This window comes from Oncorhynchus masou, chromosome 24 (genome assembly GCF_036934945.1).
Source record: "Oncorhynchus masou masou isolate Uvic2021 chromosome 24, UVic_Omas_1.1, whole genome shotgun sequence".
Taxonomy (NCBI): Eukaryota; Metazoa; Chordata; class Actinopteri; order Salmoniformes; family Salmonidae; genus Oncorhynchus; species Oncorhynchus masou.
In genome coordinates this window covers 45,117,679-45,130,335 of record NC_088235.1, presented here as the reverse complement: position 1 = coordinate 45,130,335, position 12,657 = coordinate 45,117,679, and the positions used below count along the sequence as shown (strand labels likewise).

The 12,657-nt window shown below is 42.1% G+C and overlaps 1 protein-coding gene across 1 annotated transcript in view; it reads right to left on the bottom strand.

Annotated features, from left to right (window-relative positions):
- LOC135512246 (anaphase-promoting complex subunit 1-like) overlaps positions 1-8,664 on the bottom strand; it is a 58,913-nt gene extending 50,249 nt beyond the window's left edge. Inside the window, exons 1-11 of the mRNA XM_064934067.1 lie at positions 8,472-8,664; positions 7,817-7,906; positions 7,485-7,721; positions 7,066-7,227; positions 6,838-6,880; positions 5,803-5,903; positions 4,844-4,926; positions 4,653-4,726; positions 4,280-4,425; positions 605-825; positions 163-372 (exon numbers count right to left, since the gene is read on the bottom strand). Of these exons, the coding sequence (XP_064790139.1) occupies positions 163-372; positions 605-825; positions 4,280-4,425; positions 4,653-4,726; positions 4,844-4,926; positions 5,803-5,903; positions 6,838-6,880; positions 7,066-7,227; positions 7,485-7,697 (1,253 nt within the window). The 5' untranslated portion in view covers positions 7,698-7,721; positions 7,817-7,906; positions 8,472-8,664. The remainder of the gene's footprint in view (positions 1-162; positions 373-604; positions 826-4,279; positions 4,426-4,652; positions 4,727-4,843; positions 4,927-5,802; positions 5,904-6,837; positions 6,881-7,065; positions 7,228-7,484; positions 7,722-7,816; positions 7,907-8,471) is intronic.
- Between the last annotated feature and the right edge of the window lie 3,993 nt (positions 8,665-12,657).

Sequence of the window (12,657 nt, the reverse complement as noted above, 5' to 3'; positions counted from 1 at the left end):
ATACATATGCAATAGTGAAAATCGCAATACATATTGTATCATCACCTAAGTATCGTGCTATCGTATCGTCGGGTCCCTGGCAATTCCCAGCTCTAATTATAAACTAGCAGTGGTTCAACCAACTAGACCACAGAGCAGGATTTGTGAATGTCGGACACTGACCTGTGGGAGGAAGCAGTCTCACTCCACAGCTGCTCGATGCATAGGTCAGGCACTATGGGCTCCATCTCCGGGACCAGCACAGACTCGTTGGCCGTGCTGTTGGGCGAGGGCAAGAAGCTGTGCCCTCTGGGGGACGATGAGTGGTACGACATGTTAAACCGTGCCGCGACCGAAAAGGAGGGTGCCGCCATGCCAGGGGAGTGGGACCGGCTACAGACGGGTCAGAAGAGCGCAGAAGAATGGTTGGTTATGGTCCATAGTGTGGTGGTTGTAAATGAGTCATGAGCTTTTGAGGGTGAATGTTTGACGGAAACTGTGTATAACCCTGTGGGACGGCAGAGATCCTGTTTACTGTATTTACATCCTCTTTGTGTATTTGACTCAAAGCCTGCACTCTGTAGCGTTCCAGAACCACAACTGAAGACGCCTGGTATAAACTCACCTGAGTGCAGCCATGCTGGAGATGCTGGGTGAATGTGTCCGTGAGTGGAGGCCTGGTGATGAGGTCATCCTGTTTTGGTTGTGCAGGGCGTGGCAATGAAAGGGTGAACCAGGCGAGTCCATCCTGGAGACGTTCCTCAGGTGTGTGGTCAGAAAGCTGGGCGGCATCAGGCCTTGGGGCGTGTCTACCTGCTCCGGACACTTCAGCACTGTGGACTGCTCCTGTGGGACAGAGTTAAAGGTGAAAGGTTAAACTCAAATGATATACAAGCAACAGATTCTGTTCCAACCCCCCCAGATACAACAACGATCAAACTAGCAATTTAGATCAGTCTGACGTGGTCCTCCCGATGGTGCGCAAACAAAAAGGGGCGGGGTCCGGGTGCCATTGTCACACAGTTTGGTTGCTATAGTTTGGGTCAGAGTTGGAATATTTGTTACATTGTATTTTTTACCCCCATTTGGTCCGGTTGGTTTCCTTTGTCAAAATAACTAAACAAAATCATGTATACATGCAAGTCATTTATTGGACAAAAATGCTCACCTTAAATCCATCTATGATGTTATACTCCATGATTAGACTGAGTGTCAAATATTGACACATTTTTACTTTTGTTGATCTTCCAACAACTTAAACAGTAAATAGGGGAGACCAGGGTGGTTGTTCCATAGGCTGGCTTTCAGAGTACTTAAGGCTCACACACGAACGTGGATCTAGCGTTCGTCTGCCAATCACTCATCGTGCTTTGTTTTAGGGACTACTCGCTGTCGACGTATGGCTGCCAACTTTTTTCACGTGATTATAAAATGTTAAATCGGTGCTCACTTGGTTCGCTAAATTGGGTTCAGAGGTGCTAAATACACGCGGCCAGAAAACACAATCTCTGTGTCTGAGCTCTTAATCTATTACTCCCAATCCAGAGTGTGCTGTGTAGCCTAATAATGTTTAAGACAAAAATGTGTGACTACTTTGCAAGAGGTCATCCACCTGGTCAATTCATGTCAGCATCTCAAATCATTGAGGTTAGGGGAATTAGTGTGTTTTAATTGGAGGTGAAAGTAAAAATTAAAAATATTATTTTCATTATTAGGATTTTTGTCACAATTTCAAACAGTCCATTTATATTTTCCAATGGAGCTATACATTTGGGTTTGTTGCCCCCCCTCACCTGACTAGCCTCGTTTCACTGCCAGAAATAAAAATTAAACCATCTAGTGTTTAGCAAAATAACAACACAATGTCAAATACAGGTAGCCTAGTCAAATAATTAACATCCAATCACAGCAACCGTTACTCTCTTGCGGAAATTCCACTAACGGTCCGTATGTAGCCAAACGTAGCTGCTGATCATTCTATTTGCTCAAAAATTGATAAATGGTGAAAAAAAACATAAGGCCCACATCCATAAAGACACACAACAGCTCCACTGGTAGAACTGCTACTACCTGCAGTACTACACCTGCACCTGTCAACGACAAGTTCTTCTGCTTCCACGACCACACATCCAATGCTAGCATCAGTAATTCTAAATTTGTTGTTAGCCCAGCTAACATGGACACATGCAGTTGTGAATCTGATGCAGCCAAAGAGCTACTGCCCCCTTACACGGTAAAGCACCGAACAGACAGGGACGTTCGACCATCGAAGAGGCAAAAATATGATTACTACATTGATTTGGGGTTTACTTGAATTGTGAGTAGTGCCTCAATGAAACCTCCATGCTTGCGCAGACATTTAGAAACAAAACATGCCAATTTGAAAAATAAGCCTCGGGAGTTTTTTGAGCGAGAATTAAGATGACTTTCAAGTAGTAAGACGAGTATAAAAGCAACATCCCATTAATAAGAAGGGGCTATAGTTAGGCAAGTCGGTTAAGACATCTACTTTGTGCATGACACATTTTTCCAAGAATTGTTTACAGACAGATTATTTCACTGTATCACAATTCCAGTGGGTCAGAAGTTTACATACACTAAATAGCTTGGAAAATTCCAGAATATGATTTCATGGCTTTAGAAGCTTCTGATTGACATAATTTGAGTCAATTGGAGGTGTACTTGTGGATGTATTTCAAGGCCTTCCTTCAAACTCAGTGCTTCTTTGCTTGACATCCTGGGAAAATCAAAAGAAATCAGCCAAAACCTCAGAAAAAAAATTGTAGACCTCCACAAGTCTGGTTCATCCTTGGGAGCAATTTCCAAACACCTGAAGGTAACACGTTCATCTGTTCAACACAAGTATAAACACCATGGGACCAGGCAGCCGTCATACCGCTCAGGAAGGAGACGTGTTGTGTCTCCTGGAGATTAACGTACTTTGGTGCGATAAGTGCAAATCAATCCTAGAACAGCAGCAAAGGACCTTGTGAAGATGTTGGAGGAAACAGGTACAAAGGTATCTATATACACAGTAAAACAAGTCCTATATCAACAAAACCTGAAAGGCCGCTCATCAAGGAAGAAGCCACTGCTCTAAAACAGCCATAAAAAAGCCAGACTACGGTTTGCAACTGCACATGGGGACAACGACTGTACTTTTTGGAGAAATGTCCTCTGGTCTGATGAAACAAAAATAGACCTGTTTGGCCATAATGACCATCATTATGTTTGGAGGGAAAAAGGTGGAGGCTTGCAAGCCAAAGAACACCAACCCAACCGTGAAGCATGGGGGTGGCAGCATCATGTTGTGGCGGTGCTTTGCTGCAGGAGGGACTAGTGCACTTCACAAAATAGATGGCATCATGAGGGAGGAAAATGATGTGGATATATTGAAGCAACATCTCAAGACATCAGTCAGGAAGTTAAAGCTTGGGCACAAATGGGTCTTCCAAATGGACAATGACCCCGAGCATACTTCCAAAGTTGTGGCAAAATGGCTTTAAGGACAACAAAGTCAAGATATTGGAGTGGCCATCACAAAGCCCTGACCTCAATCCTAGAAGCTTGTGGAAGCTACCCGAAACGTTTGACGCAAGTTAAACATTTTAAAGGCAATGCTACCAAATACTAATTGAGTGGATGTAAACTTCTGACCCACTGGGAATGTGATGAAAAAAATAAATCACTCTCTCTACTATTCTGACATTTCACATTCTTAAAATAAAGTGGCGGTGCTAACTGACCTAAAACAGGGAAATTTTACTAGGATTAAAATGTCAGGAATTGTGAAAAACTGAGTTTAAATGTATTTGGCTAAGGTGTATGTAAACATCCAACTTCAACTGTATTTGTGCCCTGGTCCTGTAAGAGCTGTTTGTCACTTCCCACGAGCAGAGTTGTGACAAACTCACACTCATTATTATGTTTAATAAATGTATCGTATAGTGTGTGGCAGGTTAAAATGATGGCAAAAAAAATACATTTGAGAGTGCCCTGACCCTGGTGCTAGAAGGGGTATGCAGCTGGAGGTTGAATGTTTGAAAGGGTACGGGAATATAAAAAGTTTGGGAACCACTGGTGTAAGGAAACCAATGTGTCATTTTGTAATTATCCCTGGCCCAAGTCGGACCAATTTAAATCCACCCTTAGGGGTCGTAGATAGGCCTTTGAGTCATCACTCTTGCTATGATGAGAATCATTTACCAATTCCATTGATGTCATAAACATTACATTTTCTACCACTGAAGAACCAGTAATGGAACAGTAATAACAGTGTTGTTATTGCATGTTATCTTACATCTGGAGTGACTTTGCGTAGCGCCCACACAGAGTGTATGCACTGCACGGTGTCGTATGTCATGACTATGGAGGGCTCGCAGTTGGAGAAGACAATTTTCATGGTGCTGTCAGAGACGTACTGCACACGTGCAGCCTCGAACAGACCTGCCAGAGACACAGGAGATGAGCAATTAACAAGCCATAATGGGGCCAGCAATTAAGGTACCGGTAGTCAGCTAACAGGGCAGCCAAGGAGTGCAAGAGGGCCAACAATATGCTGGCTTCAACATCCATTATAGTATATTTGTATGGTGGTTTCCGTCGTGCTCTTAGTAAACACAATGTCAAACAAATTGTGACAATTTCTATGTATGCGTGTTTGAGAGTCTCACCTGTAGGCCTGCACACCACTGGGGCAATCTCATCCAGAGGGTGGAGCATGCTGAATACTGTGGGAAGAGGTTCCCTGAAAACAGAGAAACAAACAGTGGTATGTTCAAAACAACCGCTACTGACACACTAGCATGAACCAAAATATATCAGAAACAGCAGGGTGTGTGCATTACAGGTTTCTGCTGTGTACCTGGGAGGACTCTGAGAAGCATCAGGTGCAGAGTGTTTGCGTTCTAACAGCAGACCAAACTTAGTAGGCCACAGATTAGAGACCTGTAAAAAACAAGAGTCACAGGACTCTTGGACTTAATTTCATGAAATTCTATCAAGGTGATGTTGAAGAAAAATTTGATAAACATGATTTGTCAACACTTGAATGGCTCACTAAAGAAACAGGCAGTTTGCATTTTCATTGTAACTCGTTGGATAAGAAACATGTCCCTATTTACAGTAGAATACTGGTGGAGTCTGACAGCGGCTAGTGAGTCATGTCTTATCAAATACAACTGAACTGGTTACAAATTATTTTATTTTTTTAATGCATCCACCAATACAAATCTGGTCTGTAAATGTGGACCCAATCAACATCAGCTAAATTAGCTACCAAGAAGCAACGTAACCAAGAAGCAACATAAAAGACTGACGCAGTGTTTTTCCCGCAAATCACCAGGAAAACAAAACCAAATTCAAATCATATCAAGTGGACTTCGATGTGAAAAAGAATCACACATAAATGCAGAGGCAGTTAATCGCATGGTGGTGTTTTTCATTGTAATCTGAAGCCTCTTGTCAGCTGTCAGTGAGCCAAATCCCCCATTACCATTGGTTAAAAAGACAGTGGACTGGTCCTGGAGAATATCAATAACTGTGTAAGCAACAATAATTACTGTCTATATCTGCTGGTTCTCCTTAAGGGATTCTAACAAGGAAATTAAAACAGCCAGGTCTGGGAGACATATTTTTTCAAAATGTCCAAATAAGGATTTTTCTAACAAATGTTCAAAGTAAGTCACATTTCATCACAAGTAGTACATCACCAAATTCAACACGTAATGAACACCATGAAACGTCAAATGACAGATCATCCAGCGATGATAGCACACATTTTAGACAATGTAACAGCATACCAATCAGTGATGAGGAACTCACCTGAAAGGGTAGAGGGGAGATAAAGTCCTTCCCTGTCACACTGTGCACATTCACACAGCTGCTCTGGACAATACACACAGTCTTCTCCAAAATCTCCTGCTCTGGAATACAATAGAGTAAATTAACCTCTTCACAACATTACTGAGACATAAAAAAATGAAATGTTTTAAATATACAGTACAAGTCAAAAGTTTGGACACACCTACTCATTCAAGAGCCCGCAGAAGACCCAGAGTTACTTCTGCTGCAGAGGATAAGTTCATTCGAGTTACCAGACTCAGAAATTGCAGCCCAAATAAATGCTTCAGAGTTCAAGTAAGAGACACATCCCAACATCAACTGTTCAGAGGGGACTGTGTGAATCAGGCCTTCATGGTCCAATTGCTGCAAAGAAGCCAATACTAAAGGACACCAATAAGAAGAGACTAGCTTGGGCCAAGAAACACGAGCAATGGACATTAGACCGGTGGAAATCTGTCATTTGGTCTGATGAGGCCAAATTATAGATTTTGTGTGACGCAGAGTAGGTTAACGGATTATCTCCGCATGTGTGGTTTCCACCGAGGCTGTGTAAGGGCTATTTCACCAAGAAGGCGAGTAATGCATCAGGTGACCTGGCCTCCACAATCACCCGACCTCAACCCAATTAAGATGGTTTGGGATGAATTGGACAGCAAAGTGAAGGAAAAGCAGCCAACAAGTGCTCATCATATGTGGGAACTCCTTCAAGACTGTTGGAAAAGCATTCCAGGTAAAGCTGGTTGAGTGTGCAAAGCTGTCATAGAGGCAAAGGGTGGCTACTTTGAAAAATCTCAAATATATGTTGATTTGTTTAACACTTTTTGGTTGCTACATGATTCCATATGTTATTTTGATGTCTTCGCTATTATTATACAAAAAAAAAAAGTCAATATAAGGAAACGACGTTGAATGAGTAGGTGTGTCCAAACTTTTGACTGGTTGTGTACATCAATGAGCTCTAGAATTTAATGGAAATAAATTGTGACGATGAGGATGTGGCATCGGCCTACTTACCATCTTTCTTCTTTTGTGGAATACCAAAGTTACACCATAATGCCTGAAAAGGGAGGGAGAGAGATATTACTGGATATACATCCTGAAAAATAAGTATTTATTGATAAGCTGACTAATATCTTAATGTTGACGATGACAACAGACATGCCATATAATGTACACACAGAGTATGTAGGTATGCATGTATGTTTAATATGACATGTTTAGTTTGATCTGGAACAGGATTACCTGTTGTACTGGACTGTCCACGGTAAAAGCTTTATAGACATGGGAGGCTTGACTCTTGCTCCCTTTGCTCCATATGACCATGTTTCCTGCTGCATAGAGCTCCTCATCATACTCCATCTCATCACTGTCCACACTGGAACCCTTTCTCAGCAACCAGCATTCCTGCAAACAGACACACAATAGTGAAAACAATCTCCTTACTCGGCTTATGTATCAAACAGATCCAGCACACAAGAGAAAGCGCTTTAAAGAAAAGTATGCACCTGAAACCATAAGCCAAGTAAGGAGCTCTTACTTGAACCAAAACAAAGCTATCTGACAAACATGTTATTTATCCCAGATATAGCTATACATATTTATCAGTAGCACCCTGTAAATCTGAAAGAAGATGACCAAGAGTCCCCCCCCCCCAGTCTTACCCTCTTCTTCTCCTGTAGAGTGACCTCCTGGAGGGAGCCCACCAGACCGGCTGCTCCATCTGAGGACCATAGCTCAGAGGCTGGCTGCAACTGCCGGAGCTGCAGGTTCACAGCGTTTGGGTGGTTCTTGCAGTGCTCACGGCCAAATGGGCCAAACGACTGCAATTCCCCTGCGGCTATCATTGTGGCTCTCTCTTCATAGACGTTCGACATGAGTTCCAGATATCAGCATTATTTCTGAGAGAGAGAGATAGTGTATGTTACTGCATGAATTCAAATACATTATAAACATCTGACAGTACATCACTTAGCGATATCCTGGTACACTTCACCTGTAGAATGCTGTGAAATACTTTGAAAATCCAATGAGACCAGTGATGAGGCAGTGTTCACCAGAATGAAGGGATGCCCAGTTCTGGAAACTTGAGTGAAATGATATGACAACACGTTGGTCAGAGTCAATAAGTTATACTAACGTTAGTTGGGCAGCTCATTGTAAGTTGTTTATTTTGGTAGCCAACTCAACTGCTAACATAGGTTGAACATGCTCAACGGCAGACACGCAGCTAACTATAACAACTTACTAATTATAGCTAGATAACTATTAAAATACTGCAGCTAGCAATAGCCTTGAAGGTAAGAAAATAATTGTAGTTAGCTACTGTCTGTAGTCATCATTATTTTTGTTGTATCACGACTTAAGCTAACTTGCTAGCAAGCCATTGGCTTGAAGCTAGGCTAGCCGGTTAACTATTTCAGTAGCAAAACGTTCAGCATGAAAGACTCACGTTATAACAGATTGCTAATATTAGCTGGACACATTGCGTAAACTTCAAATACACATATAAATAACGTTGAGTGTCGCATCTTTGTGTCTGGCTAACTAGCTAGCAACCATGTTTAGATTAGCATACTGTCATACATGCAGTGTCTAGCTGGCTAGCTAACGTTAGCTAGCTAGCATACTACCGTGGCACAGGCGCGAACCTGATAAAAAGGAATAGTTTGGCTCTTGTCTCGGGGTCCTTGTCTTTTCTTTATATGACTCTTCCTCGAGTACCACCAAGTCAGTGTTGTCAACATAAAATCACCTTAAAGCAACACATAAAATAAGAATACAGCTAGCTACATCAGTTTTTCAAATGTGCGCGGACATCTTGCTGTCCCGAGATTCTTCTCCTCACTTTATCAACCAATCAAGTACTAAGAAGGAAAGTGACGTGTCAAGTGGTTATATTTCCATATTTATATTTTAAGCAATAGATACATTGTAGCCAGAGAGAATGTACAAAGTATATGAAGCCTGTTTGACTGTGGAACATACACTATATATACAAAAGTATGTGGACACCCCTTCAAATTAGTGGATTCGGCAGGCGTATAAAGGCGTATAAAATCGAACACACAGCCATGCAATCTCCATAGAGATAGCCATGCAATCTCCATAGCATACTCTTGATACCATTTGAAAGGAAAGTTTGAAGTTTGTGGAAATGTGAAATTAATGTAGGAGAATATAACACATTAGATCTCGTTAAAGATAATACAAAGAAAAAAACGTGTTTTTTTGTACCATCATCTTTGAAATGCAAGAGAAAGGTGGTTGGTGGTTGAAGATATCCCTCTAGTGGTGTGGGGGCTGTGCTTTGGCAAAGTCGGTGGGGTTATATCCTTCCTGTTTGGCCCTGTCCGGGGGTGTCCTCGGATGGGGCCACAGAGTCTCCTGACCCCTCCTGTCTCAGCCTCCAGTATTTATGCTGCAGTAGTTTATGTGTCGGGGGGCTGGGGTCAGTTTGTTATATCTGGAGTACTTCTCCTATCCAAATCGGTGTCCTGTGTGAATCTAAGTGTGCATTCTCTAATTCTCTCCTTCTCTCTCTCAAAGGACCTGAGCCCTAAGACCATGCCCCAGGACTACCTGGCATGATGACTCCTTGCTGTCCCCAGTCCACCTGGCCGTGCTGCTGCTCCAGTTTCAACTGTTCTGCCTTATTATTATTCGACCATGCTGGTCATTTATGAACATTTGAACATCTTGGCCATGTTCTGTTATAATCTCCACCCGGCACAGCCAGAAGAGGACTGGCCACCCCACATAGCCTGGTTCCTCTCTAGGTTTCTTCCTAGGTTTTGGCCTTTCTAGGGAGTTTTTCCTAACCACCGTGCTTCTACATTGCATTGCTTGCTGCATTGCTTTGCTTGCTGCATTGCTTGCTGTTTGGGGTTTTAGGCTGGGTTTCTGTACAGCACTTTGAGATATCAGCTGATGTACGAAGGGCTATATAAATAAATTTGATTTGATTTGATTTTGATTTGAAAGGCCATAATGTATTATTCCAGCCCAGGCGCAATTTAGATTTTGCCCACTAGATGGCAGCAGTGTAGATGCAAAGTTTTAGGCTGATCCAATGAACCATTGCATACCTGTTTAAAATGTTGTATCAAGATTGCCCAAATGTGCCTAATTGGTTTATTAATACATAATTGTGCACTCTCCTCAAACAATAGCATGGTATTATTTCACTGTAATGGCTACTGTAAATTGGATAGTGCAGTTAGGTTAACAAGAATTTAAGCTGTCTATGTCCTGGGATTTGATTTTTATACTTACATCCTCATGCTCGTCACATTAGCCTACGTTAGCTCATCCATCTGGTGGGGGGGACACCGATCCCGTAGAGATTTTAATATAGGCCATGCCTAAATTCTTATATTTGTCTCCATTATTTTTCATTGTGATTGATGTTCACAAATGCAGGGGACATGGGGACTAGAGACGGATGTGACTGATCAATATGAGTTTAATAGAAAGATTTAGCAAGCTATTCCTTCCCACAGTGTGCCTGCTAAACTAGGTAGACCTTGCTGCCAATAATCCTGTTTGTCCCGAGGTACATCACAAAAGAGGGTGCCTCCACACCTGTTATTGATTTTTCATACAGTGCATTTGGAAAGTATTCACACCTTTGACTTTTTCCACATTTTGTTATGTTACAGCCTTATTCTAAAATGTATTAAATCATTTTTGTATCATCGATCTACACAAAATACCCCATAATAACAAAGCATAAACAGGTGTTTAGACATTTTTGCAAATGTCTAAAAAATGTAAAACCGAAAATATCACATTTACATAAGTATTTGTTGAAGCACCTTTGGCAGCGATTACAGCCTCGAGTCTTCTAAGATAAGACTCTACAAGCTTGGCACACCTGTTTTTGGGGAATTTCTCCCATACTTCTCTGTAGATCCTCTGAAACTCTATGAGGTTGGATGGGAAGCGTCGCTGCACAGCTATTTTCAGGTCTCTCCAGCGATGTTAGATTGAGTTAAAGTCCGGGCTCTGGCTGGACCACTCAAGGACATTCAGAGACTTGTTCTGAAGCCAATCCTGCGTCTTCTTGGCTGTGTGCTTGGGTTCGTTGTCCTGTTGGAAGGTGAACCTTCGCCCCAGTCTGAGGTCCTGAGCGCTATATATAAGGTTTTCATCAAGAATCTCTCTCTGTACATTGCTACATTCATCTTTGCCTCGATCCTGACTAGTCTCCCAGTCCCAGCCGCTGAAATCCCCACAGCATGATGCTGCCACCACCATGCTTCACCGTAGGGATGGTGTCAGGTTTCCTCCAGACGTGACGCTTGACATTCAGGTCAAAGAGTTCAATCTTGGTTTCATCAGACCAGAGAATCTTGCTTCTCATGGCCTGAGAGTCTTTAGGTGCCTTTTGGCAAGTGGGCTGTTGTGTATTTTACTGAGGTGTGGCTTCTGTCTGGCCACTCTACTATAAAGGCCTGATTGGTGGAGTGCTGCAGAGATGGTTGTCCTGGAAGGTCCACAGAGGAGCTCTGTCAGAGTGACCAATGGGTTCTTGGTCACCTCCCTGACCAAGGCCCTTCTGCCCCGATTGCTCAGTTTGGCCAGGCGATCAGCTCTTGGAAGGGTCTTGGTCGTTCCAAACTTCTTACATTTAAAAATGATGGAGGCCACTCTGTTCTTGTGGACCTTCAATGCTGCAAAATATTTTTTGTTACCCTTCCACAGATCTTTCCCTCGACACAATCCTGTCTCAGAGCTCTACGGACAATTCCTTCGACCTTATGGCTTGGTTTTTGCTCTGACATGCACTGCCAACTGTGGGACCTTAAATAGACAGGTGTGTGACTTTCCATATCATGTCCAATCCATTGAATTTACCACAGGTGGACTCCAATCAATTTGTAGAAGCATCTCAAGGATGATCAATGGAAACAGGATACACCTGAGCTCAATGTCTAGTCTCATAGCAAATGGTACGAATACTTAAGTAAATAAGGTATATCTGTTTTTTGTCATTATGGGGTATTGTGTGTAGATTGATGAGGAACATTTTTATTTAATACATTTTTGAATAAGGCTATAACGTAACAAAATGTGGAAAAAGGGAAGGGTCTGAATATTTTCCAAATGCACTATATACAATGTAGATGATATCCAGAGAGCCAACTCCTCAGAGAGTTAAATTCACTATCTATCTTGTTAGTATTGAAGGAAATGTAAAGCATGGCTCTACCTCCGAGAGCAGTGCAGAGAGGCAAAGCTGTAATGTGATTGGATCTGATGACTGGTGGTCCCAGGAGTGTTGTAGGGTGGTTTGTGGCTTTGATTACTGGACTAATGAAGCACGGAGACCATTACTGGTCATAATGTTTTCCATATGGCTTGAGACACAAATGTATTTACAGAATTAGTTGGGATGCAATGAAGAAGAACTTTGCTTAATTGATCCATTGCAGGGATTTCAGCCTAAAACAGGATCATGATTACAGGTCCTCCATGGGCCCAAAATAAGGTGTACCATCAGCCCACAGTGTGTTTTATTTGGGTCCATCAGGGCTCAAAGTTATTGTTTTTCTATTGCCTAAATTCAATATTTTCTCAAATGCAGTAGCTTAGCAAAGTCGAGATCTTGAATAAAATGTGGATTTTGTTCTTTAAATAAAACTCAGTACACAGTTTAGAACATACCAATGATCTATGTTTGAAAAGGTTAAATTTCCATGTTCAACTTGCCCTTGGTTTGCCAGCAAAAGGGGAGATGATATGTATCATTCATGGTCTTCACTCTGAGAAAAGTCCTCTCCCTCAGTCTTGATTTATTGGACCTAGTTTTGCCATCTAATTATCTCTATTTGG